Below are 27610 nucleotides of genomic sequence, written 5' to 3'. Positions count from 1 at the left end.
GGGGTGCGACCTATACTCCGGAGCGACGTATATGTGACATTTATAACACATGAACCAAAATACTCCAGCCACTTGACATCTCCGTGAACTGCAGCTTTAAGGCTGTCTTGCGTAACCTGTGGACGCAGTGGATGATGGATGGAGAGCACAGCTTAACGGCAACTGGGAGAATGCGCCACCCAACTTTCCTGGAAGTCATTGGATGGATCAAGAAAACATGGGCTTCAGTGACAAACCATCCTGTTGGGATTCAGAAAGGCTGGAATAATTGGAACTGCAGCTGACGACGAGTCTGACTAACGCGACACAGAAGAGGAAGCGGCGCTTCGTCTACGGAGTGTACGGAATTGTTTAGAAGTGACACCGAGGATGAAGAATTCAATGGATTGATGGTTTGGTTAACTTGTTAGTATGTTCTTTATGCTATGGTTATCTGAATAACTTAATGTTACGTTAACATACTGTAGCGATTCTCTTAGTTAGAGAGCGTGTTGATGTTGTGGGATTTCGGACTGTTCGGGAGGTTCGTGAAGGCAGCATGGAGAGAGAGAAAAAGACCGAGAGCTTGCCTGTGTGTGTGTTGCTGTTCCGCTGTTGTAGTTGTGGTTGGCGTGGCTGTGGCCTACAGCAGCCGTTTTTCTGTTAATAAAGACGACCTTTTTTGTGAATATCGCCGACTTTGGAAGTGTGTTTACAACGTTACAATACCGAACACGTGTTCGTTGTGCGTCATGTAGCTGAATGTGCTACGTTAGCATAACGTAGGTGTAACCGTGTTCGTCCTGTTCTTTAATCCATTATTATTTTAAATTGCCGTTCAAGATGGAATTTGTGCTCTGAGTCTCGGATTCTATCAACCCCCCCCCCCCCCCCCCAAAAAAAGTGCGACTTATAGTCCAGTGCGACCTATATATGTTTTTTCTTCTTTATTATGGATTTTTTGGCTGGTGCGACCTATACTCCGGAGCGACGTATAGTCCGAAAAATACGGTATATTTCATTTTGAATGGTTTCAGCTGTTGAAAGGTCTGGACCTCAGGGAGACCAGTTCTGTACCCAGACCTTTCTAATACAAAGCCATGCTGTTGTATTAGATGCAGTATTCGGTTTAACATTGTCTTGCTGAAATATGCAAAGCTTTCCCTGAAAGACATCTGGATGGGAGCATATGCTGCTCTAAAACCCAGATACACCTTTCAGCATTGATGGTGCTTTTCCAAATACTCTAGCTGCCAATTCCGTAGACATTAATGCGCCCCCATACCATCAGAGATGCAGAATTTGGACAAAAACTGGACAAACAGGCCAGAACAACAAGCCGGATGTTCCCTCTCCTCTGTAGTCCGGAGATATCAGTTTCAGTTCATTTTAGATAATAGAGAAGATGGCGGTGTTTCTGGATCCTGTTTACACATGGCTTCTTCATTGTATTATAGAGATTTAACCTGCATTTGTGGATGGCATTGTGAACAATGATTTATGATTCTTGAGCCCGTGCAGTGATTTCCATGACGCAATCATGCCTGTTTTTTATGCAGTGCCACTGGTTGACTCAAAGCTCACGGGCATCTTTTCGACCCTTGCGCACAGAGATTTCTCCAGATTCTCTGAATCTTTTAATATCATGTAATGCAGATGGTGAGATATTCAGTGTTTGCAATTTTACATTGAGGAACATTATTGTTAAGTTGTTTCACAATTTAGTGATGCAGTTGTTTTCAGGTACGTGAACCTCAGCCTGTTGCCAATTGTAAAATGATCCTTCAGCTGTTTCACTTTAGTACTGCTTACTCTTCCATCCTTTTGTTGTCCCCGTCCCAACTTTTGAGATATGTTGCAGCCATCAAATTCAAAATGAGTTAAAATGTTTCATGAAATAGTAAAATGTCTCAGTTTAAAGGGGACATATCATGCTTTTAAATCCTTCCTTTTCATATGTAAATCATTCACTTGTGGTCTGTATACTCACCAACACACATTTTGGTGCGGTTTTTTTAAATGTGAATGAGACATTTCACGCCCCACCCCCCTCCAGGTCACAAAGCATTCCACTCCACCCCATTCGGCCATTTTTGTAGTTTGATAGCAGCGATACGATTATCTAGCGGCAGAGAAACAGGCATTTTGAAGAGGCTCTGATGCTGGGTAGCGATGTAAATAATCGTGTGGGTTAATACACCCAACAACCAAACATTTTGACTTGTCTACTTGTAACTTCAGCATAACTGAACTTGGACTACAAAATTGCTGTGAGAAAATATGTCGGATTCGCAAAATTGTTTAGCAGTTCCACAGCAAATACTGTGACATAATAGACAAGAAATGTAATAGGGAATAGAGAAAACTGAACAGAGAAAAATATGACCCAACAAGAATATAAATATATCTATGCAACACCGGGAGAGAATAAATTTAAATTTTCTGCACTTCTGGACACTCAAAGTACACAAAATTTTATTTAAGGGTTAAAAAAGTGGATTTTGTATGATATGTCCCCTTTCAACATTTGATATGATTTCTGTGTTCTATTGTGAATATGATTGCATTCTGTTTTTATTTACATTTTGCACAGTGTCCCAACTGTTTTTGGAATTGGGGGTTTATTTTACTCCAATAAAAATGAGCAATAAGACCTAACAAGTCCCATGATGATTTTTTTTATCATTAAGACAAGGATTCCTTTTGCTGACTTCACCCATATGGGACACTCTCACATCCTTTACTCATTCTCTTGCACGTATTTTGCTGTTACTGCTGCTGCCTCCACCTGGCATCCACCTGTAGGCTCTCAGTCTACCATATGTTTTCTCTGAGGGGGAAGTTATTAATGTTTCCTTGAGGGGAGCAGCAAGGTCAGAGCTTAGATTCAAAACATAAATGCTGTACATACTCTGAATTTGTATAATTTATTCCACGTGTTTTCTGGCTGAACTGACACCGAGTATTTCCAGAGATATAAAACAAGAAGTCAGGGTATCTGCAGGTGTTGAAAAATCTCAACGTCAAAACACCAGACGGTCCTGGAAAGTCTTAAATTTTCCTTCCATGTGAAATATAATCTGTAGCCCCCTGTTTTTTGGTAGCAACCTCATCAAGTGTTTTGATTTCAGCCAAACCTTTCTTTGGACTCAAGGGCAAAAACTGCACCATTGCCAGCCAGAAGTCTGTGGTCAAGTCAGACATTCACTCGCAAAGCCAGAAATATTGATTATATTATTGTGATGAAAGCAAAGGCACATGGGTTTTTAATACAACAACTGTCATGTTTTAGGGCTGGTTTGGGTTCCTCTGTGGCTGTTCATGATCATCAACATGTGGCAGTTTATTTTATTATGCAGTCCTTGGGATTGGACAGCACACCACAACCACTACAAGTACACAGATTACCTGGCACCCATTATTTAATTATAAACAATGCTTTTGTGCCATTTATCTTTATTTTGGGGAACTTACTTGTTAAGACTGCCACAACCATCACTTCTCTGTCCCCTAATGTTACCGTTATAATAATAATAATGCATTAGTCTTATATAGCGCTTTTCTAGACACTCAAAGACACTTTACAATTTCATGCACTATTCATTCACACCTCAATCATACCTGGTGGTGGTAAGCTACTAATGTAGCCACAGCTGCCCTGGGGCAGTCTGACAGAGGCGTGGCTGCCAGTTAGCGCCTACAGCCCCTCTGACCACCACCAAACAGTCACACTCACAACCACATTCACACTTAGGCAATGTGGGTTACCGTATTTTCCGGAGTATAAGTCGCACTTTTTTTCATAGTTTGGCTGGGGGTGCGACCTATACTCCGGAGCGACGTATATGTGACATTTATAACACATGAACCAAAATACTCCAGCCACTTGACATCTCCGTGAACTGCAGCTTTAAGGCAGTCTTGCGTAACCTGTGGGCGCAGTGGATGGAGAGCACAGCTTAACGGCAACTGGGAGAATGCGCCACCCAACTTTCCTGGAAGTCATTGGATGGATCAAGAAAACATGGGCTTCAGTGACAAACCATCCTGTTGGGATTCAGAAAGGCTGGAATAATTGGAACTGCAGCTGACGACGAGTCTGACTAACGCGACACAGAAGAGGAAGCGGCGCTTCGTCTACGGAGTGTACGGAATTGTTTAGAAGTGACACCGAGGATGAAGAATTCAATGGATTGATGGTTTGGTTAACTTGTTAGTATGCTCTTTATGCTATGGTTATCTGAATAACTTAATGTTACGTTAACATACTGTAGCGATTCTCTTAGTTAGAGAGCGTGTTGATGTTGTGGGATTTCGGACTGTTCGGGAGGTTCGTGAAGGCAGCATGGAGAGAGAGAAAAAGACCGAGAGCTTGCCTGTGTGTGTGTTGCTGTTCCGCTGTTGTAGTTGTGGTTGGCGTGGCTGTGGCCTACAGCAGCCGTTTTTCTGTTAATAAAGACGACCTTTGTTGTGAATATCGCCGACTTTGGAAGTGTGTTTACAACGTAACAATACCGAACACGTGTTCGTTGTGCGTCATGTAGCTGAATGTGCTACGTTAGCATAACGTAGGCGTAACCGTGTTCGTCCTGTTCTTTAATCCATTATTATTTTAAATTGCCGTTCAAGATGGAATTTGTGCGCTGGGTCTCGGATTCTATCAACCCCCCCCCAAAAAAAAAGTGCGACTTATAGTCCAGTGCGACCTATATATGTTTTTTTCTTCTTTATTATGCATTTTTTGGCTGGTGCGACCTATACTCCGGAGCGACGTATAGTCCGAAAAATACGGTAAGTGTCTTGCCCAGGGACACAATGACAGCACGCGCTCAGACGGGAACTCGAACCAGCAACCTTCCAGTTGCAAGGTGAGCACCTGCCCACTGTGCCACTGCCACCCAAACCAAGTGGTACGGACACATCAGGGAATAAATGAGCTCAGTGGGCTTACTGGAATAAGAAATTATCACCAGAATCCAGGTCGTGAGTTTGACTCTTTCTTATGGCTGGTTATAGTGTCTACCTTTTTGCTCAAGCAAGAATGTTTTGCTTGTTTCATTTTGTTCTAATTGATAAAAGTAGAAAAAAACCCACCTATGTCCAAATCAAGGCCCAAAGGCCAAATCTGACCTTTTTCTAATTTGAATCCAGCTCACACCTCACTTTAGGTTCTTGATAAAATTTAGCCTTTCTAGTTATAGGTGCAATCTGCACAGAAACATGCACCCCATCCAAACTAAATAGACAAGTACACTCCAGCACAGCTACAAGGACAGCTAACAAGATGGGTAAAAGCACAGTATGTTTCTTCAGGTTCAATTTCAAAGTGATCAAGCTGTTTAAGAAGGCTAGTCTGCATGGTACAGGTAAACTACATGATCAAAGATCTTCTACTTCCCCTGACTAAATGTTTTAAATTCTATTATACCTACTTCATGGACTGGTTAAAAGTTATATATCCAACAAAAGGCTGCATGACACATTCAAGTTCAATTAACAGCTAATGGTTCAGTTATACTGCTATGAGATATGAAGTGGACAGCACTATATGAAAGTGTATATATTGCGATCCAGTCACTGGTGGTCTGGAATACATTGGCCCCACATATTTTTCTGTGGAAAAGCAAAAGTACTTTTTAGCTTTTTAGGACTTTTTTCGTCCCTTTTCCTTCCATCCGTCGCCTTTTTGCAAATTGTAAATAACTGTCATTCCAGTCTCAACAGTTGGAATAACCTTTTTGAAACATTTTGGGTTTTTTTTTTTGCCAAGCCTTGCTGAACAAATCTGGTGCTTGATTGGCAACAGACGGATGTAATAACTATGTGCGGCGCTTTCTACTTTTCTAGAGGAAGCGGTAAACAGTAATTAATTCTTGGATGCACATAACACAGGTCCAGGACCAGTGTGCCTCAACTGTCCTTTCATGATCTGATTAGCCAGGATGTACTTTGAAATCTAATTTTAAAAGGATCATAGGATTTTTTTGCGTGTGTATGTTATTGTCTTGTATGTTTTTAGGATGATTTTGTTATAGTTGTTTGTAGTCCTTTTTAGTCAGTCACTTCACGTAGGGGTTCTGGCCCAGGGACATTAACTGAGTTTACACCTGAAAAGTACTGACAAGTGAGTGTTTATAAATTCACTTACCTGCTATGGTAAAAAAAAATTGCAGGCCATATTGTTTTTTTCCAGCCACTTTGATAGTTAAAATGGTATTAAAATGTTTTTAAAAATCATTAAGTTACCCATGCAGAAATCCTGCAAAGTATTTTAAAAAATACATTAACAATAACAATAACTAGCTTATTACATCTTACTGAGCATTTGATTGGACCAAGGCTTGTCTTGGTGCTCTTCACTGTGCTTTGCTCTTACTCTGTCCCATTTGTTAGCAACTTCTTAACACTTGTTGGAACTTATCTTAGGCATGGGGTGGACATTTGTCTGTTTAGGGTCAAAACACTGACATCTGGAAATATTTTTTTTGTCAGCATTCAGTGTGTCATTATGCTATTTAACTTGACCTCTTTGGGCTTTCTGTTCAGCCTTCATCACTCTAGTGTGTTTGCAGTCATCCTACCCTTCTCTGGTCTGCAGAGTTTGTTTGTTTACACTGGAGGGGAGTGGACTTCCCTTCCACAACTTGGAAGATGACCTGTTTTCTTTCAATATCACTGGCTTTCTGCAGCAACATTTACCCACAGTTGACACAGTGAAAGTGAAAATGGTACCTTTTCCTTTCCTGTAGACTTGTATGCACTGTTTGTACACCAAAGATATTTGGTTGACTTTACTTCGAAGTGTAACGGTGGTCCAGGACAGTACTTAGAATAAAACATTGGGTTTTTTGTCCAGTGTTGCCTCATAGCCCCATCACACATCCTTTCATTGAACCCTGTAGGCTTAAAAAGTTGAATGTGACTGTGGTGAATCCACGGATACTTGTGATCTGATATTGTTTAAGCTAATAAGTTTAAGCTTTGGCTCATGGATTTTTTCAAACCTTTGTATTTAATAGGGACAATCCATCCAAACACTGCAACATTTAAGTAAAATGCAAGTAATATAAAATACGAGTCAAAAGTTGGGAAAAACCGGTGTGTCCATATAAAGCATATGCAGGGTTCAACATAACCAATGCCCCGGGGGCTAGTAAAACACAGCAAAATGATTGAACAGCTTAGTTATCATGGCTGGACTGTTTGGGTTAGTAGCAGTGTTTTCATCTTGAGAAAACTGTCTAAATAAACTCACACTAATAAGTAGTTGGTTTTTTCCACATTAAAATGACAATAAAAGTCTTTCATTGAACACCTATTGAGATAGTTTAAATGTGAAGAAAAGCAATCTGGTCATCTGTTCCCATCCATAGGTAGTTTGTTTTATACAATGACAGTGCAATTGATTTAAGGAGAAGCTAAAATGAAGGCTGTCTGCATGAAGAGAAGCTGTTTAGGTTGGTACAATCTTATAATAATATAATATATACTGTAACTACCGTATTTTCCGGAGTATAAGTCGCACTTTTTTTCATAGTTTGGCTGGGGGTGCGACCTATACTCCGGAGCGACGTATATGTGACATTTATAACACATGAACCAAAATACTCCAGCCACTTGACATCTCCGTGAACTGCAGCTTTAAGGCAGTCTTGCGTAACCTGTGGACGCAGTGGATGATGGATGGAGAGCACAGCTTAACGGCAACTGGGAGAATGCGCCACCCAACTTTCCTGGAAGTCATTGGATGGATCAAGAAAACATGGGCTTCAGTGGCAAACCATCCTGTTGGGATTCAGAAAGGCTGGAATAATTGGAACTGCAGCTGACGACGAGTCTGACTAACGCGACACAGAAGAGGAAGCGGCGCTTCGTCTACGGAGTGTACGGAATTGTTTAGAAGTGACACCGAGGATGAAGAATTCAATGGATTGATGGTTTGGTTAACTTGTTAGTATGTTCTTTATGCTATGGTTATCTGAATAACTTAATGTTACGTTAACATACTGTAGCGATTCTCTTAGTTAGAGAGCGTGTTGATGTTGTGGGATTTCGGACTGTTCGGGAGGTTCGTGAAGGCAGCATGGAGAGAGAGAAAAAGACCGAGAGCATGCCTGTGTGTGTGTTGCTGTTCCGCTGTTGTAGTTGTGGTTGGCGTGGCTGTGGCCTACAGCAGCCGTTTTTCTGTTAATAAAGACGACCTTTGTTGTGAATATCGCCGACTTTGGAAGTGTGTTTACAACGTTACAATACCGAACACGTGTTCGTTGTGCGTCATGTAGCTGAATGTGCTACGTTAGCATAACGTAGGCGTAACCGTGTTCGTCCTGTTCTTTAATCCATTATTATTTTAAATTGCCGTTCAAGATGGAATTTCTGCTCTGGGTCTCGGATTCTGTCAACCCCCCCCCCCCAAAAAAGTGCGACTTATAGTCCAGTGCGACCTATATATGTTTTTTCTTCTTTATTATGCATTTTTTGGCTGGTGCGACCTATACTCCGGAGCGACGTATAGTCCGAAAAATACGGTATATACAAGAAATGTATATAGTTACAGTATATATTATATTATTATAATATAATATATACTGTAACTATATACAAGAAATGTATAGAGTTACAGTATATATTATATTATAATAATATAATATATACTGTAACTATATACATTTCTTGTAAACTTTGCTGCTTTACTTAAAGCAGCCATGCACCTCTCTTTTTCCAGCAGTAGTACCTGAAGCATGTAGGGGTGAGTCTAAAGTAGGCATAGCATATTCTCCCCTAGATTTATTTTAAACATTTAGTTAATAACTATTTGTGCAGATTTAGATTATCAATGCAAAAGATAAAAAAAAAAACACTAATAAATTATGCTATATTTATCATTTACCAGTAAAAAATGTAAAAGGAGCCAGTGGGGGAAAATTTTGGACAGTTTATATGTATATAGGACTTCTACCCCAGCTAATTAGCAGACTTTGTCCCTGGTTAGGCTTTTCAAATATAATTCTAATGCAAACAACAGTTCATAACAGTAATGAAAGCAAAATGACAATGACAAAAAAAATGACAACAAAAAAGCTAATGATAGTAACTTATAGTTAAAAACATCAAAGGATAAAGACAAGAGGGATTTTTTTTTCTTTAAAGACTGAATTCACTAATCACAGATTTGTTTAGGCTATAATTTTGCCTTATCATTAAAAGTTTTTAGATGCACTATATTGCCAAAAGTATTCAAACTTGAGTGACATCCCAATTTTTGACCATAGTTCCAGAAGAACATTTGTAAGGTCAGACACTGATGCTGGACAAAAAGGCTTGGCTTACAGTCTCTGCTCTAATTCATCCAAAAGGTGTTCTATCGGGTTGAGGTCAGGACTCTGTGCAGGCTAGTCAAGTTCTTCCCCACCAAACCCACTCATCCATGTCTTTATGGTCCTTGTGTTGTGCACTGGTGTGCAGTCATGTTGGAACAGGAAGGGGCCATCCCCAAACTGTTCTCACAAAGTTGAAATTGTCCAAAATGTCTTGTTATGCTGAAACATTAAGAGTTCCTTTCACTGGAACTAACGGGCTGAGCAAAACTCCTGAAAAACAACCCCACATCATAATCCCCCCTCCACCAAACTTTACACTCGGCACAATGCAGTCAGACAAGTACTGTTCTCCTGGCAACCACCAAATCCAGACTTGTCCATCGGATTGCCAGGCAAAGAAGCATGATTTGTCACTCCAGAGAACACACCTCACTGCTCTAGAGACCATTGGCGTAGTGCTTCACACCACTGCATCTCATGCTTTGCATTGTGGTTGATGATACAGCTGCTCTTCCATGGAAACCCATTCCATGAAACTCTCTATGTGCTGTTCTTGAGCTAATCTGAAGGCCACATAAAGTTTGGAAGTCTGTAGCGATTGATTCTGCAGAAAGCTGGCGACTCCTGCGCATCTGCTGATCTCACTCTGTGATTTTATGTGGCCTACAACTTTGTGGCTGAGTTACTGTCATTTCCAATTGCCTCCACTTTTATACAATACCAATAACAGTGGACTATGGAATATTTAGTAGTGCTGAAATTTTACGACAGGACTTTTTGCATAGATGGCATCCTATCACGGTACCATGCTGGAATTCACTGAGCTCCTGAGAGCGACCCATTCTTTCACAAATGTTTGCAGAAGCAGTCTGCATACCTAGGTGCTTGGTTTTATACACCTGTGGCCATGGAAGTGATTGGAACATCTGAATTCAGTGATTTGGATGGGTGACTGAATACCTTTATACTTATATCTGTCTTGATTTTTCTGCTCTTTGGAAATCATAGCTACAAATGAGGCCAATATGATCACATCCTTTTTTTCTGGAAATCTTAGGAGATTTATGATATAAAGTGGAGTTTATATATGGATCAGTCACATGGCATTTTAAAAACTCAGTGTGATAGCTATGTGGCTGTAAATACCTTAAAAATGCACCAAGCAAGATTAGTGTCTGGTATAAAATACATTTTTATAACCAAGTCATCATTTCTATTTATAATTAATACTATAGTCTACTGCCAAAGTGGGGCTTGCTGTGACAGATGGTGCAACTTCATCCAGATTTCCTTCATATTAGGGAAGCAAAACAATACTATTACATAAAACAACAATTTAAAAATCTTTATTTTAAGGGACTGCAATCAGCAACTTGACATATTGTTCTTAGAGATTAATTTTTTAAAGCTTCCTAGCACTTATTGTGTAGTCTGTATCCTTTTAAAGTCATTTTGGGTCAGTGTTGCTCTCTTCTACCCCTTCGACTTCCAGCTGAAAACAGGTGCAGCTGGGTGCTCGGCCGGCAGACAGCAAGCAGGTGGACAAAGTTAGTCACCACCAGGTGAACAAATGACTCCTTTCGGAATTGGTGAACAAAATAGAGCTTAAAAAATAAGAATATTATACTTACCCAGTGCCTCCATAACTGAGTTATAAGTGGCCAGTTGCCAGTTACTGCAGGTTTAACCATGCACATGTGCAATGCTGATATCTGACAGTAGCTGACTGAGGACATAGTTTAGTAATTCGAAGAAAATGCTGGGCCGCTTTACTGTGCTGTTACCATGAGAAAGGTGTGTGAGGATGACCTTAAAATGAAAATAAAGAATGACATGAAAGAGACAGGAAATGTGTGTGTGTGTGCATGCGTGTGTGTATTTGTGTGTGTGAAAAGGAGAGAGAAGGTCATTCAGGCTCATTGACACACACACAGACATGTGAGAGCGCGTGAGAAAAAAGTGTTTGGGAGGAAGAACGCAAGAGTGAGCAAAAACCACACGTGGTTGCATTTTCCTCTTGTTTGAACTTGTTCTGCTGTGCAGTCGGTTTTTGATGGACACAAACCTTGAAGTCTGTGAGACGTGACAGGAGATTGCTTGAGAAGAGTTAAAAAAGAGCCTTAAATGTCTTTATATCAGTTCTGCACTGGTTAAAATGAATAAAATGATGATTATGGTTTTAAAAAACTTTCCACTTAATTGGAGCATATGTACACATACAGAGTTTAGTTGGTCTAACTGATGCCAGCTTGTCTTCAATCTGCAAACTGTTGCGTGTGCATGTGACAGATGGAGAGAGAGAGAGAGAGAGAGAGAGAGGTAGAGAGAGGTGGAGCATGTCTGGCTTCCTGTCAACACTATCATCTCACTTACTGAGTCATTAGCAACTCTCATGCCTGAAGTTATGTTTGTTTTGCATGAGTCTAGTCAGACTAAGAGGAAAGATCTTTAAACTTTAATTTATCTAAAGGGGACCTGTCATGCTATTAATGTCTGCTGCCCTCTTGGCTAGGTCACTTTTGAAGAGGAAATTTTTAATCTCAATGAGACTTTTTAAATAGAGGATATCATTAAAAAATACTCATTTCCAGCTCCGTGTTTTTATCCTTGGACCCTACAGTAGTAGCTTTAGAACATTTATCTTATACTGAGCCTTGCTGCAAGGCTTGTCCCTGCCTTTCACAAAATGAAATAAGTTCTGATTGGATGTCGTCCCCGCCAAACATTTTTGTCTCGTTTTCATTCGTTGACGAAAGTGTCAATTAATTTTGTCATTGTTTTTATCCTTTTAGTTAGTTTTTATTTAGTTATCATCTTGTTTTTGTCATGAAAAAAAGGGTCGTTGACGAAAACTGACAAAAATAGTTCGTCAACGACATTAACACTGCATATCTGCTAATTAATGCAGGCAAAAATAATACAACACTAAAACCTGAAGCACAAACGTCATGCACTGTCTGTACCACACAAAAACATATTTCAAGAGATAATTTAATTAAAAATCCTCTAAGTGGCGCAAACATTGTTGAAAGGCACTTACTAGTGGAGTTAAAACAACCATGCCCCTCACTTTAATCCTGCAAAGGGCTATGGGTCAGACACACACCCGGGCTACCTACACAACAGGTATGTGGTGTACATGGTTGCTACTGGCACCCAGTGGATTCAGTTTTTAACCCCAGAGGTTCTTGCTTGTCTGAAGTGAGTAGCTCCCTTCCACCTCACAGTTTTAAACATGGGGTGGATATCCCCTCTCTTTGACATCATAGCATAGAAACAACTAAAAATGAGCATTTAGAACCATCTGAAACTGAGTTTTTAGCTCACAGGGGTGACAGTACATATAATTATCTCATTATATGAAACTTTTGTCGTGTATTATATGACCATCGTAACAGTATGTATGATAGAAAATATGGAAGCATAATAGATCTACTTTAATGCATTCAAACACAAAAAAAGGAATAAGGAAAGAAAGGAGAGAAAGTTAAAAGTAAATGGAAAGAAAAATGGAGCAGATACAAAATCCTAAAACAGAGAAAGAAAGGAAGAAAGTGAGGTCAGAGGTCAGAAAATATTCTAAACCAGGCTAATTAAAACAAATATTGACAATAGTGATAGACTGATGTGTAAGCAGTAAGTTTATTGTTGCACCTGTTGCTGTGCAATTAGCACTTCATTTACAGCTGGCAGGTTAGTCCCGTGGTTCTGAAGTGGTGGGGACCTTGAAAGGGTCACAAGATAAAATCTAAGGGGTTACGACATGATGTTCATGCTCTGCTCCACACATTTCACTAATTATTAATCTGAGTCAAGTAATTATTATCAGATAAGGAAATCTGAGAACCAGTTATAAGCTACAGCTCACATAAATGTGTAATGATATTTGTTTCTAATTTTGGTGTGCAACATTAATAATGTAGCATCAAATGCAAATGCTTAAATAAAAGTGTAATGCAGTATAAATAGAATACTTGCACAGAAGACAGAAATGCTACAGGATGAAAAAAATTGTTGAAGGATAGAAAAGAATGAGAGCTGGCAAAAAAAAAGAAACTTGCAGAGTTTGAACTGGAAATGGACAAAGAGAGGGAGTGAAAGAAGGGAAGGAAAAGCAGTGAAAGTGTGTTTGCGTGTGTGTGTGCATGTGTGTGTGTTTGACAGAAAGAGAGGGGGGTGAAATCAGTGCTGGAGACAGAGGTTAACCAGTTCCAGGTTTCTGTGTAGATGTGTGTGTGAATTTCCTCTGTCAGTCATTTGAACTACAGCCAGCTGTTAACACCCTCATCAATATCCCATTTCACTGCTGTCTTGAGGAAACCCTTTAACTCTGTAGAGTCATTTTCTTTTCTTGGATGAATAAAATAAGTTGGGCATCTTTTCATTTATAGTGTATCCTTTTTCTCTCTTAAACTAGCTACACTTTCAATTGTAACCTCATTTTAAACTCTAACCTTTAGTTGTAGTGTGCTTTCGCAAACAAGATCTAAAACATCATTTACATCAACTAGCAGGCATTTTACTTCCATTATCACTTGTTGTACAGCTTGCAGGCCTTTTTTTTTTTTTTTTTGCCCTTGCTGATTTGTATGCCACTGCTAAATCAATACCTATTAAGTCTGTTTCTTTAATATTTCCCAGAGCCCAACATGGAATCATCTAATTGCTCAATTTGTTTAAACTCAACAGAAGCATGCAATCTAACATTGTTGTTGATGGAGTTTTTTTTTTCAGTTTTGCTAGAAAAATTTCTAAAACAAACAAAAAAATGTATTTAAAATTTTATTGTCTATCAATAGACTGCTTGATTGCACACCCTACATGTTTGCATGACAGCTTGTATTCAGTATATTTCATACACCATATGTATAAACACTTTTCGAGCATATTCACCCTGTATGTACTTATGATCCAGTACTTAGTAAACATGAACTTAATGAAGTTTTCCCCCAAAGGTTATTATTAGTAGGTTAGTTGTTATTATCTTACCAACTATTCTGCTCATTCTGCTCATAGATTTACGAATTGTCAAAAACAACACAGCCATGTAAATTTCCCACAACCCACGGTGACAAGTTCAAGTTGCATGACTTACATGATAAGCAATACAAGAAAAGCAGCAAAGTGTTACATTTCTAAGTAAAGGATTTATTACAGTCCTAGTTCCATAAAAGTTTGAACTGGGTTTCTGGGGCAGTATAACATCTGGATACTGGACTGATAGATGGTTCCCACTTAAACCTTAAAATAATAATTATTTCCTTTGTAGTGAATTAAGGTTTGGTGCACACTGAAAATGACAAATTTAGTTTAAAAAAGCAGCTTGATCAGACACACTTAAATCCCGTTTGTGATTTGCTTGTCACTCTTCACTTTATAGCTTAACAGTTGGGCACTCATGGACATTCGAACTACAGTTGCCGAGGTAATCCCTGATATGTCAATTAAAGGTATTTTTTTGCTGTCATTGGTAGTTACTTCAACTGATTTTGTGTCGCTAATAGTTATTTCACATGTCACAGTGACCTTAAACTTGTAGACTTTCCAGCAGCGGGAGACTTAAGTGGTTGCAAAAAGGAGTCTAGAGGTTTATGAGAAAATTAATCTACAGCTCACTTGATCTTTAACTTCAGAAAACATATTTCTGATGAATTTGTGGTCCCAGTTAATTTTGTAAATTATGGCTGCTATCTGTCTCCAGAAGGAGGATAAAACATTGTAGGCTTTACTCTGTGATTGTGGTCAGAGCCACACCTCGTTCGGCACTTCGCGTTTCGAAACACAAAGATGACAGTGGCGAAAATGGTCAACTCAAGTCTTCATTTTGGGACTTCACCAGCCACTGGGTGGCAGCATAGTCGCTATGTCCATCTTTTATGTACAGTCTGTGGCTTTCCCACAGACTGTACATAAATGTCCCAGTATTCAGTTTATAGAAGTTATTTTCAGCTTGGCTTTATTTTCCTTCCTCTGATTCTCTTGTGTCTCGTGTGTATGACTGCATTAATGTGTACAGTTGTGTGTGCACATGCGAGGTCCTGACCCTAACACATCCTACAGCCTTGTCAACTCTGAGGCTTACCTAACCTTCGACCTCAGCCTGTGTACACACACACACACACACACACACACACACACACACAAATTCAGTGTGTGTGTGTGTGTGTGTCATCATCTCACTTAAAGCCCTGGGGCTGCCAGACATAATTCCACACTACCAATCTCTATGCTTGTGTGTGTGTGTGTGTGTGTGTGTGTGTGTTGTTCACCTAAACATCTGTTAGGTGAAGGAGCCAGTAAATCACACACTTCACTGGCAGCCAATCAGCAAAGAGGGAGAGGGTAAAGAAGACTTGAGGGTGAGTGTAGCCCAGGAGACACACAGAAGAAAAAGAGTAGGAGGAAGAGGAGGAGGTTAGAGAGAAAGAGAGACAGATGAAGAAAATGACAGAGAGGAAGAGAGCCAGGGAGGAAGGGCTGCAATTGCAGAGTTACCATGCCCTGCCTGTAAGTGATTGCATTTTTTCTTTTTCTTGTGTGCACGTGTTGAAAGTGTGTGAAGATATGTGAGACTAAGTTCAGGGTTTTTTTTTTTCTTTTAAAACAAGATGTGATAGAAGCTGCTGCCAAGTTATTTCAGAACAACTTTGCTTGGCAGACTGAAGTAAAATGATGTTTAACTTAGCTGTTTCTAATGCTTTCTGCTGGCTTTAAGCCAAGTGGAAAGAGGAGAACTTCTGACAGAGAGTTTGAACTGACTTAATGGAGGTCATTTTTGTTTACTTGTTGGTTTTGGAGGGAAAGAGTTTTAAAGCTTCTCACTCTCTTCCACTGAATTAACCCTTCAGCTCCTAGTCTCTGGAGCTTCAGCTCCTACTTCTTCCCTTTGTTTGGTCTGTTTAAAGCAACATGCACATATTAGCTCATGACTATAAGTGAGTCATACATATATTGCTTTCATTTGGCTTGGGCTAAAACAACCTCTCTTTTCCCCAGAAGAGGAAATTTTAGAGGCAGTACAAAAAAATGTTTGTGTTTCATCAGTGTTTTCTTTTGCTTTCCCTGCTTTGAGACCTTCCAATTTCATCTTGTGGCCCTGTTTAAGTATCTAAAGGTTGGAAACCATTAATAGAAACAGAAGTAAGGTTCAAAAGATAAACTCAGACAATTATTTTTCTTCTTTTATGTTTTCAGAAAAATCGATTGTCTTTGACAAGACTTTTATGCCAACTTTTCTGGATTTTTTTTATTTCTGCTTCAGAAATTTTGAGAACAACCACAAAACTTGGACTTCTTTGCACAGTGCTAGCTCTTTGTGGAGGTGTTGTTCAGCTGCAATGCCCTGAGAGTGGAGTGGTATGTGATAAATTTGTAAATACTGGAAACAAACACCAAAGTATGACTGCAAAATTTGGTTTTGTCCAAAAAAAACAGCCACACGGTAATTTTGTTTTCTGTTTGTTTTTTCAAAAGTTTGAAAAGTTTAATCCATTTATAGGGAATACCACCAAATCAAAGTATGATACAGTTAGCATCATCATACATTTTATTTTGATCATATTCACTCAAGGATGCACTGAAGATTTTAACTCTCTGAATGTTTATAAAAAGATTTTGGTGTTATTGACAGGGCCTTAGGTTTTTGGACCATGACACAGTTTTTTGTCATTTTGCCTTGGCACACCATCACAGTGGAGTTTAAATCAAACAACCAAGATGTTATTGAAGTACAGATTTTCAATTTAAGAGCTTTTACTGAGTGCCTTCATAGTGTAGTGGTTTACACATTCACCTACCAGTTTGATTACAAGAGGAGATTCAAAATCTTTTATATCTGGAAGGGCAACTGGTGTAAAAAAAAAAAAAAAGTGGGCCAAATCAAACATGTGGAGCTACTTGCTGTTGTAACCCCTTGTGAGCAGCCAAAAGTTGCTTTTATTTCATTAACTGAAATTACAGCCATTTTATAAATACTCCCCCATTTTCAGAGGCTCAGATTGACTGAAAAGCAGTTTCATGGTCAGGTGAGATCTGCTAGATAACAGCATCTCATTAACGGAGGGGATTGTATGGCTGTAAGCCTTTCCTGCTTTTCTTGTTGCTAGAACCTCACACAATAACTTAAAAAAAAGTGAAACGCTTCATTTACCATTTGTACACATGCGGAGACCACCAAAGGCTACTCAATACACAGCCTGTTTTTCAGGTGTAAGATCAACATTTCCTGTCACTAGAAAGGCCAGCAATAACTTACTTAATATCTAAACAAATGGAAAACATCAGCAAGTTACAAGGATCACCATCAGGCTTGGGTGCATTTTTAAACAACTTGAGTTGTATAAAAAACTTTCCACTGGCTGAATTTCCACCTAATATTGGAAAACTACACCACATCACCAAATTACTATGCTACAGTCAGGCCAAACACTTTATTATTGTTCTTAAACAGCCATCAGACACATGTTGTTTAGTTCATTTCATTAGGGTCTCTCAGGAGAGCTTCATGGAAAACGCTGATTGCCTTTCTTTAACGCGTCCCTCAGCCATGATCGATACTAATGAAAGAGCAGTGCTGCTTATTGACAATGTGGGAGGGGGTCTTAACTGCTCTTTTAATTGCAGTGTGTGTATTGTGTGCAGTGTTGAGCAATGCAGGGTTCGTCTGCAGGTCAGGGTCAGTCACGCTCATAAAGTGGGTGTGGTTTAAGGAACGGCTCATTGGTTAGGTCATGGGGTGAAGGGTCAGAGGTCGAGAGGGCGGCACTGAGAGTGAAAACGCTGACCAGGCCAAAGGGTTTGTCAGAGTTCAAAGTCGTAACTTAAGACATTAAAACCGCTCTCCTTGGGTCTTTCTGCCCCCTCCTGCTGTTATTTGTCCTTCACATGACAATTCACATCAAACTTAGTGCGCATTTTAATTTAATGTGAAGATGTTGAGCTGTTTTTCTGTTTTGTTTGTACAGCTCAATTAGACACATAAAGAGTTTCACACTGTAGCTATTACAGTTTAGAACTTTTACTAGTTTTAATAGGTTTTCAATTCACTTTAGTTGCATTTGATTTCTTGAGTGGATTCATTCATTTCAGTTTAGTTTTCATTGTCTAAAAATGTTTAGCTTTTGTTTTTTAATAATTAATTGGGCTGTGTGCCATGCTGAAGAAGTGCTGAACAGGTGTTACAGTACAAAACCTGTGTGAGGGAAATGATTTCAAAAGTGTGGTTTCAAAATGTGCTGGGCTAGCTACTACCACCTTAGGAATATTGAGAGGATCCATTCAATACTGAGTTTTAGTGACACTCAGACTATCATTCATGCTCTCATTTAGATTATTGTAATGGTCTTCTAATGAGTGTCAACCAGAAAGTATTAAATCGACTTCAGATTGAACAACATGAGGCAGCAAGGCTTATTACAAGAACCAAGAAAAGCGACATATTACACCAGTTCTAATGACTTTACACTGGCTGCCCATTACGTTTAGAATTGGTTTAAAGATTTTACTTATTACTTTTAAGCCCTTCATGGCCTGGGCCCAGAATATATACTGCTCCTCTACCAGCAAGTATGCAGCCTCAGATCCTCGTGCAGAAACCTGTTAACTGTTCCCACCTTACGCTTAAGGACAGAAGACGATCAAGCGTTTGCCGTTAGGGCTCCTCAGTTGTAATGACCTGCCTGAAGAAATCCGGCTCGCCTCATCAATGTCTTCTTTTTAATAATTGTTAAAAACTCATTCATATTATAAGGCGTTTTTTAAATATAAAATTATAGTTTGGATTTTATGTGTGTGTGTGTGTATACATATATGTAAGATATGTATATTTTAATTTGTTCTCTTATTCATTGTTCCGGGGATGCACTTTGTAACGCTGTAAAATTTTGAAAAGTGTTATATGAATAAACTTTATTATTATTATTGTTATTATAAAGCCTCTTCATCCTCGTTGTGTTGAAAATGTCGACCAAAAATGAAACTAAAGAGATTTTTTAAACATTTTTGTTTTGCTTTACCGTACCAGTCAAATGTTTGGACACACCCATCACCCATTTTAATTGGCACTGTAGTTAGGTTTGTAAGTATCTAATCTCATTTCAGTTTTGTTTTTATTTGTTTGTTTGTTTTTCCCCAGAGTTTAGGTTTCATTTTTATTTTAGTTAGGTAAAAATGTTTCATCTCTCAGTTTTCATTTTTTTAAACTTAATTGCAGTTAATAAAATAAGCTTGCTTCACACATAATAAACAATAAAAACAAATAAAGAAAAACAATAACTAGGAAAATCACTATATTATACTCACAATAATATTTAACATACCTTAAAAATTACAAGCAATATTATGGATAAATAAAACTGTACCCTGTAAACTTAAGCAGGAAGGGGAGGCAGATATGAAGAAAGAAAATTGGGAAATAATACAAGCGGATGTCTGATATTGATGAAGAAAATGAGCATCTGGTCTGTGATCAGTTTTATGTGGACCTTTTTTTAAGCAAAGTATAAATTATTATACTCATTATTATATAATTATCATACATCATTATATCTACTGACTGAATTTGAGGAGTTTCTCTTTGACAAAAAGACTCACAGGAGCCGTTGATATGAAGTTCAAAAAGTACGTATTTTTGTGGTGAACTTTGTGTCCAAACATGCTGGTGAACCTGGAAAATCTTCTGCAGCGTAGCAGTAGAGTAGAAGCTTGAAGGAGCCCCAGCAAAGTGGAAATCTTCCAGCATAAATGCTGCCAACTGGCCTAATTACCATGTGTTTTATAGGTTGGAAGGTAATTTCAAACCTCACAGTCATCACACTTTTAATGAGTGCAGCATAAATAATTTGACGTTATATGTTGTAAAACAATATGTGAGAACTTAAACTTGCCCTCAGTCGTAATGTAGAGTCAGATTATTAAAAACGGGTTTGCTGCATGAGTCGGCTGGCAGTTGTGTGGGCAGAAAACAAAAGACGAATCCTTATGTGGCACCTGATTGTAGTGGCCCCAGGTAATGTGAAGTATTTAAAGGCTGACCAGAATCTCCATAAATAATCTGTTTCATGTATTTTCAAGCATTTTATTGCATAAATTGCATTTAACGTTCCTAACTCCATTAAAACTGGTTTACAAAGCAGCTTCCTGTCATGCATGACATAAAAGTTACAGCCATATTACAATACATAAAAAAAATAGCCCGTACAAGAGCAAAACAAATGCAGGAGATCATTGGAGACAACATAAATTAAAAGAATTAGACTATCTATAATTTGAGTCAGTGGGTGGAAGTGTGTCCTTCCAGCAGTCTCAGAGGAGTTTCTGAAATAGTCACAACCCCTGTTCTGTTGATTCATGTCTTTGAACACAAATTTGCAATTTTTTTCGTGCTCCAGATTTGTGTCCATGTTCACAGAATTAATGTTTTACATTTTTGAAGGGTGAAAACGTACTTGGTGGACAGGCAGCAACACTTTCTTCTACATCTGACACAGAAACTCTTTACCACCTCGTACCACTACACCAGCATTTATTTTTTAGATTTGTACCTATTAAGTTCCTAATATTTAGACTTCATTTACAACAGCAGTTATGTGTTGATTCAAAACTGCTAGGACACCGTCATCCACTAAGAGAGCGCCTCCTTCTCTGTCTGTGATGGGAAGTTATAAACGAACAAGGAGAAAGAAAGCAGATAACAGCCATGCTAACCGGCACTGTTCTGCAGTACTTGGTGTCAGAATAAACTAACATAAAACCACTCAATCGAAGTGATGTATGACCACATGAAGCACAGCTGTGTGGAAGCTGGCTTGCAAGAAAGAAGGACTGCTGCTGCTAGCACTGCTAATGTTATCCACACTCATGCAAACTAATCTGACAGGGTGTGTGCGCGAAGTTATCCAGGCACGAAGCTTGACACATTTCAGAAATTTAAACATACACCTTTCAGTTTTCTGGGTGCTTAATTACTTTGACATGAGTCGACTGGCCATTTTTTTCCCTTTCTCTTAAACAACAAATTAGTCTCTGTTATTGAGCTGTTCTACTTTATTTGAGCTATTTTGTCATAGTTTGTGTTTAATGTTTTGGTCGCTGTAGCACAGGGGTTTCACATCTTTATTGATAAAGTAAGTCTTAGGGAAAAATCTTGGGGGTTTCAGGGTCCGAGTGACATAAAAGAGATTTTTCTGCAGAGTTGAAATGTGCTGCAGACACAAAACACTTTTCCTTCGAAATGGATCAGTTTCAGAATCTTGTTAACTGACACTAAAAAAACATGACAATTTGTGTCCATGAACATGAACTTAATATGTACGTCTGTGAAAAACTCTTTTGCTCTAATGTAATACTAGATCTTATTTCAGTTTTTAGTGTATGTATCAATACTTGAACTCGTAATTTGTTCATAAAAATCTTACAGTCGAACTAATCGAGTTTCACCTCATTGGCCCTCATCAGAGAGTTCTGTATTTTTAAGATTTTTTATTTTTATTTTTGACACAAGCTACAACCATTAACAAGCGCATGTATTGAATTTGCTTACTGTTAAAAGCTGACCATTATTTAAACATATGGAAACAAAATATTACTTGAAATCATTATTAATATCTTTCCACTTGTGTTTTGCTATTTTGGCGGTATGCTTATCTACGTCTTTCTCGTAAAGGTCTTTATTTTGTTTTGTGTGTTTTTATTTTTAATATTCCAGTATATGTTCAAATTTAAAATATTTGTTTGACACTCCCACTTGTGACTGTAGTTGTTTTGTACTGAAATTTCTGCATGTAAAAGTGCCTCAGATGCACAGCAGTAAGTGCTGAAGAGGAGATATTATTTTGAATGTGAAAGTAAAATTTTATTGGCTTGAATAGTTGTGTAATTCTGAAAAGTCAGGGCACAAGAATGTGAGAGTGCAATGCAGTGGTGAGTTAGGGAGGGAAAGTTGCCATGAATCATGTAAGCTCTATTGTGTAGTCTTGCTATTGGTTCAGTGATTTCTTTTGTGGTGAGGGACCAAACTGGCAGGAGGTAGGATATTGTTGTCAGAATATTTGCATGTAAATATGCCTCTGAAAGAGCTGTGGTGAGATATTGTGTTGTGAGTAAAAGCGCATTGGTAGGTTTCTGTGTTTTATTTGCAGAGCAAATAGGTAATACGGTATTGTGAATATCACTGATGGTAAAGGTGATTTGTGCTTTAAAGTCCTTGTAAAGCTGCAAATAATATTGTCAGATTAATAGTTATTTTGTGTATTCACTGCAGCCACAGTTTAAATATAAGTGATGTTTCCTTTTGTGGTTTTTACACACTGCTGTTTGCATGAAGCTGACCCTGCAGGTTATTTCAGCCCAGAGCCCCGCATTCACAGAAACCCAAGCAGGTGATGAATGCATATCTGCCTGTCACCACTGAGTCATCCTCGTCCCTGAAAAAAACTTCCTGGTCGAGTGTTCAACCCGCTAAGGTTGCCAGGCAACAAACACAGTTTCATCCAGTAAGCAGGACTGGCTTTGGCTGATTTCACTCAACAGCACGAGTCAGCTCCAAGTCCTCTAATGAGATGATCCGGTCCAGATGCTCCATGTAATGATTGAGTTTCTTGCACAACAACAGCAACAAAGTTTAGATGAGATCAGGGTAAAATTTAGAATATAGAGATAAAACAGGATAAAAATTTTATCACAGTTATATGATACTGCTGTTAAGAGTTTATCATCTCATAGTCAAAAATACTGCAGTAAAAAACATGTAAAATCACTTGACGTACAAGAACACGCGGAAGTTTGCAGATTAAATCTTTTTGGGGGAGTATTAAAGAATGGAATTTGTTGGATTGTAAAGTTTTCTTGTGCAATGTTGTCAGCGATGACAGATGTACAGATGATAAGGTTCACTTGAATGCATCTTTAATTTTTCTCTTTTAACTTGGTGTAAATCCTCAATTTTTTTATTCTCCACAATTGTGGGGTTTAATTTCAGCATATTCTGAGTTCTCAGTCTCTTACAGAACTCATATCTGTGTTTTTTCATTGTTTTTATGATGCGCAGTTCTGTCCAGCTGTTCCTGGATACTCTTTAGCCTTTCAGCCACTGATCTTCATTTTCTTTCCCTGTTCTACCCTCTGAGTACAGTGAAGGATCAGTGGGATCCAGTGTTGGTTTTCCAGTGTTGGTATCTTGGATCACAGGGGTTACATAGTCGTGGTCCATCACATGGACATCTTTATATGCTGGGTCTGCATATGCGAAATCTTCCGAATGTTAAGTCATGGTGAATTTCTAAAATCCTTTCTGGGCTCTCTCTTTAGATGGTGTGAACAGTTCAGATTTTCATTGTCTCTGCTGTGTTTCTAAAAGATTAAAAAAAGATTCTGGAATTGGCACACTTCAGTCATAGTATAGTATTGTGATATTGCACAACACTATTCTACACCATGTTTAAATTGCAACAAGTGGAGTTCTTCCACATTTCTTCTAACTGCTCAGATTAACTGAAAAGTCCTGAAGCCAATTAGGGTGGCGAAGAGTTGTGTGTGTGGCAACGTCTCTATGAAACACATCAAACTACACTCATGGTGTAATTATCTCACTGAGCTCATCCATCTTATTGTCCAAATACCTTACATTCAGTTAATTTATTTCAGTATACCTCAGATCATTTGATGTATAAACCTATGTTCTTCATGTAAGGCAACAACTTAAAAAAAAAGTAGATTTTATCTCAGCAGCTTAATTTTCGTCATTTTAGCAGCCTGTGATTCAAGGTTCAAAATATATCAGTAGGTTATGGCATGAAGTGTAAAAATTATGTTATTTGTGCCACTTATGTTGTTTTCATAAACAGTCTGATTTCTGGGATATCATTATCTCCTTTACTTTCATAATGATGGTCCCGTGTATCCTCTGCCAAATGAGGTAACAAAGGAAGGACTGAAACACCTTTCCTTAGCATTTAGACCTCTTATTGTGCCTGACAAGCAGATACTTCAGGATCACTTCACTCAGTTAGGAACCTTTCTAAGCTTAGATATTAGACTACAGACCAGCTTTATTTTTTTATTTTTTTTTTGCCCTCTAGACTTGCTTTGTCTCCATTTTTTTAAACAGATATTAAAGGCTTTTTATTACCTAACAAAACCATTGGACTCCATTGTTTAGTACTTTGTGGCTGATTTGATGACATTGAAAATCAGCTTCTGTAGTCTCATTTAGCCACTTGTTTGCAATCACCTTCTGTGGGATGCATAAAAGCTCCAAAATTCATGATTGCTATATTTGCATATTTTATGTTGTAGAACAAAACATAAAAATATCTAAAGCTTGTGTTAACAACTGACCTTTTTTTCCTCCCAGCATCTAACCTAAAAACCTTTGACTTCAAGACTTGTTTTTGGACTCATTCCTGCTGTATCTGTACAACATTTCATGTCTGTCCCTAAAGCAGATTGTTATTGTGGCTAAAAAGTAAATTACATTGTTAGAGTAAAATGGCAAGAATGCCCAAACAAAGATGGAAGAAATGTAAATAAGTGTGACATGCGTGTATGTTAAAAATGTTAAACTATGGTTCATGCAGCATGCACTCACACAGACTGTGCAGAGGTTATAGGAGCTTGTTTTATGGAGACAAAATACCTGATCGGCTCCAGATTCATTCTGCAGCCTCACAATGGCACCAAACACACAGCCAGAGACATAAAGATCTATCTTCAGCCACACAAGGAACAAATCATCCTGCACCAGATGGTGTGGCCCCCACAGAGCCCAGTCACTCTGGAATTACATCAGTGGTTCTCAAACTGTGGGGCAGGCAACCTGGTCAACCCCCATTCTTTTTAGGAATTTTTTTTTTTAAGTTGATGTTATTGTGATTATCTTTATTTAAGCAAAATTCAGCTTGGATCCTTTTGGATCCGTTGCTAATGCAACAGAGTTCATCAGAGTTCCCATTATTAGCCTTGGAGCAAAGATTTGGAATCTGATAACTATGCAGAGGACTGGAAATCAGGTGGTGCTGGTGTTCTCAGACTGAGTGCACACACCTCAGATTGACACAATAATAACTGGTTAATGTGAAAATATGTAAGCCCTGTCCAGTTACATTGTTAAATTATATTTGAACAGGCCTGGGAAGCTTTATTCAGACATTGTAAAGGACTTGGATTATCACAGAGGGTCATTATGAACAGCATGCATACTTTACTTTTAGTGCACAAAACATTTGCACAGGCAGAAACAGAAAAAAAAGAAAGATAAAATTAGCTGCTGCGTAACTGCAGAAAGGAAAAATTGGCTTTTTTTAAGCCTCTCAGATGTTTTAGGAACCAGTGAAGACATATGGAGATTTCCTCACTTTGTGTAAGTGAGTGTGTGTGTGTGGTTTGTCTATGATCCATGTAACAGGCTGATCAGGATTTTATGAGGTCAGAGGCCAACAGGAGCGAGAAAAAGCAACCTTCTCACCTCGGGGTCAAACTCAGGAGAACACTGTCACAAACCGTCTCCCCCACGTGAATTTATGCCATCAGTAGCCCTCACCATTCTTCTCCCTTGTTTCTTTTTAGAGGAATGCAGCAGAATGTCTTCGCTTCACACTTTGGTTTCATTACATTTTGGTTTCCACATCAGCTCAAGTAACAAACAAATGGTTCTCCCTATTGTTAAAAAAGTTTTTAGGTCAAGAAGAATCTCTAGGAGTGAGTTTATGGTTATTTTTTTTTCTCCTTTTTTTAAGCTGAGAGCTTTCAGTCTTTCAACACTGAAGTTTGATTTTCTGCAGGTAGCTATTACTGATAATCACAGGTGGGCACTACGCTTACGAAATACCATACTTATGCACAATTATGAGTCTTGGTGGAGGTAATGGTTTTATGTTGTAATGTTATGAATTATGCAAAAATAACCAGTTTTCAATGAACTTAGGCAGAGGTGTAGCATGGAAAAAAGGAAGAACCTTTACAATTTTGGTGCTGACCTGGATTACTTTGTTTAAAATTGGTCTTTGTGGAGGCCTGTGGTCTCCAAGTCTCCTTCTAGTATTTATTTATACTTCTATTTCACTACAGTTTGGAGGCCAGTGTGTGCCTGTGCAGTATTTTAAAGGAAAATTCTATCTTGTTTCAGTTGTGGCTGCTCATACTAAATGTGATTAAAGTTTGAAGTAATGAGGTCAGCGTATGTTCATGTAATCCCTGTGAGCCAAAAGTTCAGGTTTCAGACTGCTGTAAACACTCAGTTTTTACTTTTTTTTTGTTCTTGGCTATGTATGATGTCAGTAAGAGACAAATAATGAACTCAAATAATGCCCAGTTTAAAATAAATTAGGATTATTTTGATCTATGAGTCATATAAAGCTACTTAGGCAGAGTACAAGACTGAAAATATGTAGCTAGGTCCACTTTTGAGTTTTTTTCTTTTCATCTCACTTTTACTTCACATTTCTTGTCCTCTAGGGTCTCCATTTCTTGATTTCTTAACCTTTAGTCTCTAAAGGGAGTGGAGATAAAACATCGTGTGTCAGAGAATGAACTGAAGGAGCAACATCAAGGCCCAGAAGAAGATAAATTATGAACTTTGAATCATGCAGAGTTAGACCAGTAGCTCCCAAGTGTGGAGTGTTTATAAAAGATATGCTTAGCCACCGTGACATCAAACCTTTCTTATTGAAGTCTAGAGCTGAGTATTACAGTCATCACAAACTTTGTGCTTTGAAAGAGGGAGGGAGGGTCTAACTGAGAAATCGAGGAAGATTGCACTCTCATATGGTGGCGACTTTTCAATCATACGGTAAACCATACCCTGATTTATCCGCCTTTTTAACGCTAATGGGGGCTGTAATTTACAAAATTAACATCATGTTCTGTTCAGTAAGACATGAAACTTGTGATGGAGCCCATAAAGTCAATCCGGAAAGTGTTTACTGAGGTCATAAATCAAGGGAGCCGAGGGGTTGTTGCACATAGATTTTTATACGACCATGTCTTTTTGCAACCACAGGCATCGCCCCCTGGTGGCCAGTCTGTGAGTGCAAGAATAAAAATATTTAGATGGAAATTTGTATATTAGGTCCCCTTTAAGTTGCAGTTTATAGGTTGGTTTTTTTTTTGTTTTTTTTTTAAGTCCACCTCCATTTCACTAATAAAACATTTATTCACAATTCACAAAATTTTTGTGTTTTTGTGGTGGTCTGAGCGCAGCTTAGCTTGGCTTTAGATTCATATTTAGCATACATGAGAGCTGTTTTGATCCTAAACTCTCAGTTAAAAACAGGATGTTAAAATATTTCTTTAGGTACATGTGCACAGCAAAAACATTT

The 27610-nt window shown here is 38.5% G+C and overlaps 1 protein-coding gene across 10 annotated transcripts in view; it reads left to right on the top strand.

The window, feature by feature from the left end:
* Positions 1-27610, top strand: part of dnmt3aa (DNA (cytosine-5-)-methyltransferase 3 alpha a) — a 96817-nt gene that overhangs the window by 35676 nt on the left and 33531 nt on the right. The window contains exon 1 of one of the 10 annotated variants that reach the window (XM_030720929.1): positions 15701-15806. The exons of the other annotated variants lie outside the window; for them this stretch is intronic. Within the exon in view, the coding sequence (XP_030576789.1) occupies positions 15735-15806 (72 nt within the window). The 5' untranslated portion in view covers positions 15701-15734. Of the gene's footprint in view, positions 1-15700; positions 15807-27610 lie in introns of those variants that run through there. 10 annotated transcript variants of the gene reach the window in all.

The sequence above is a fragment of the Archocentrus centrarchus genome, chromosome 24, assembly GCF_007364275.1.
Source record: "Archocentrus centrarchus isolate MPI-CPG fArcCen1 chromosome 24, fArcCen1, whole genome shotgun sequence".
Classification (NCBI taxonomy): Eukaryota; Metazoa; Chordata; class Actinopteri; order Cichliformes; family Cichlidae; genus Archocentrus; species Archocentrus centrarchus.
Note: the sequence above shows the minus strand (reverse complement) of the source record. Positions and strands in the feature narration are given on the sequence as shown.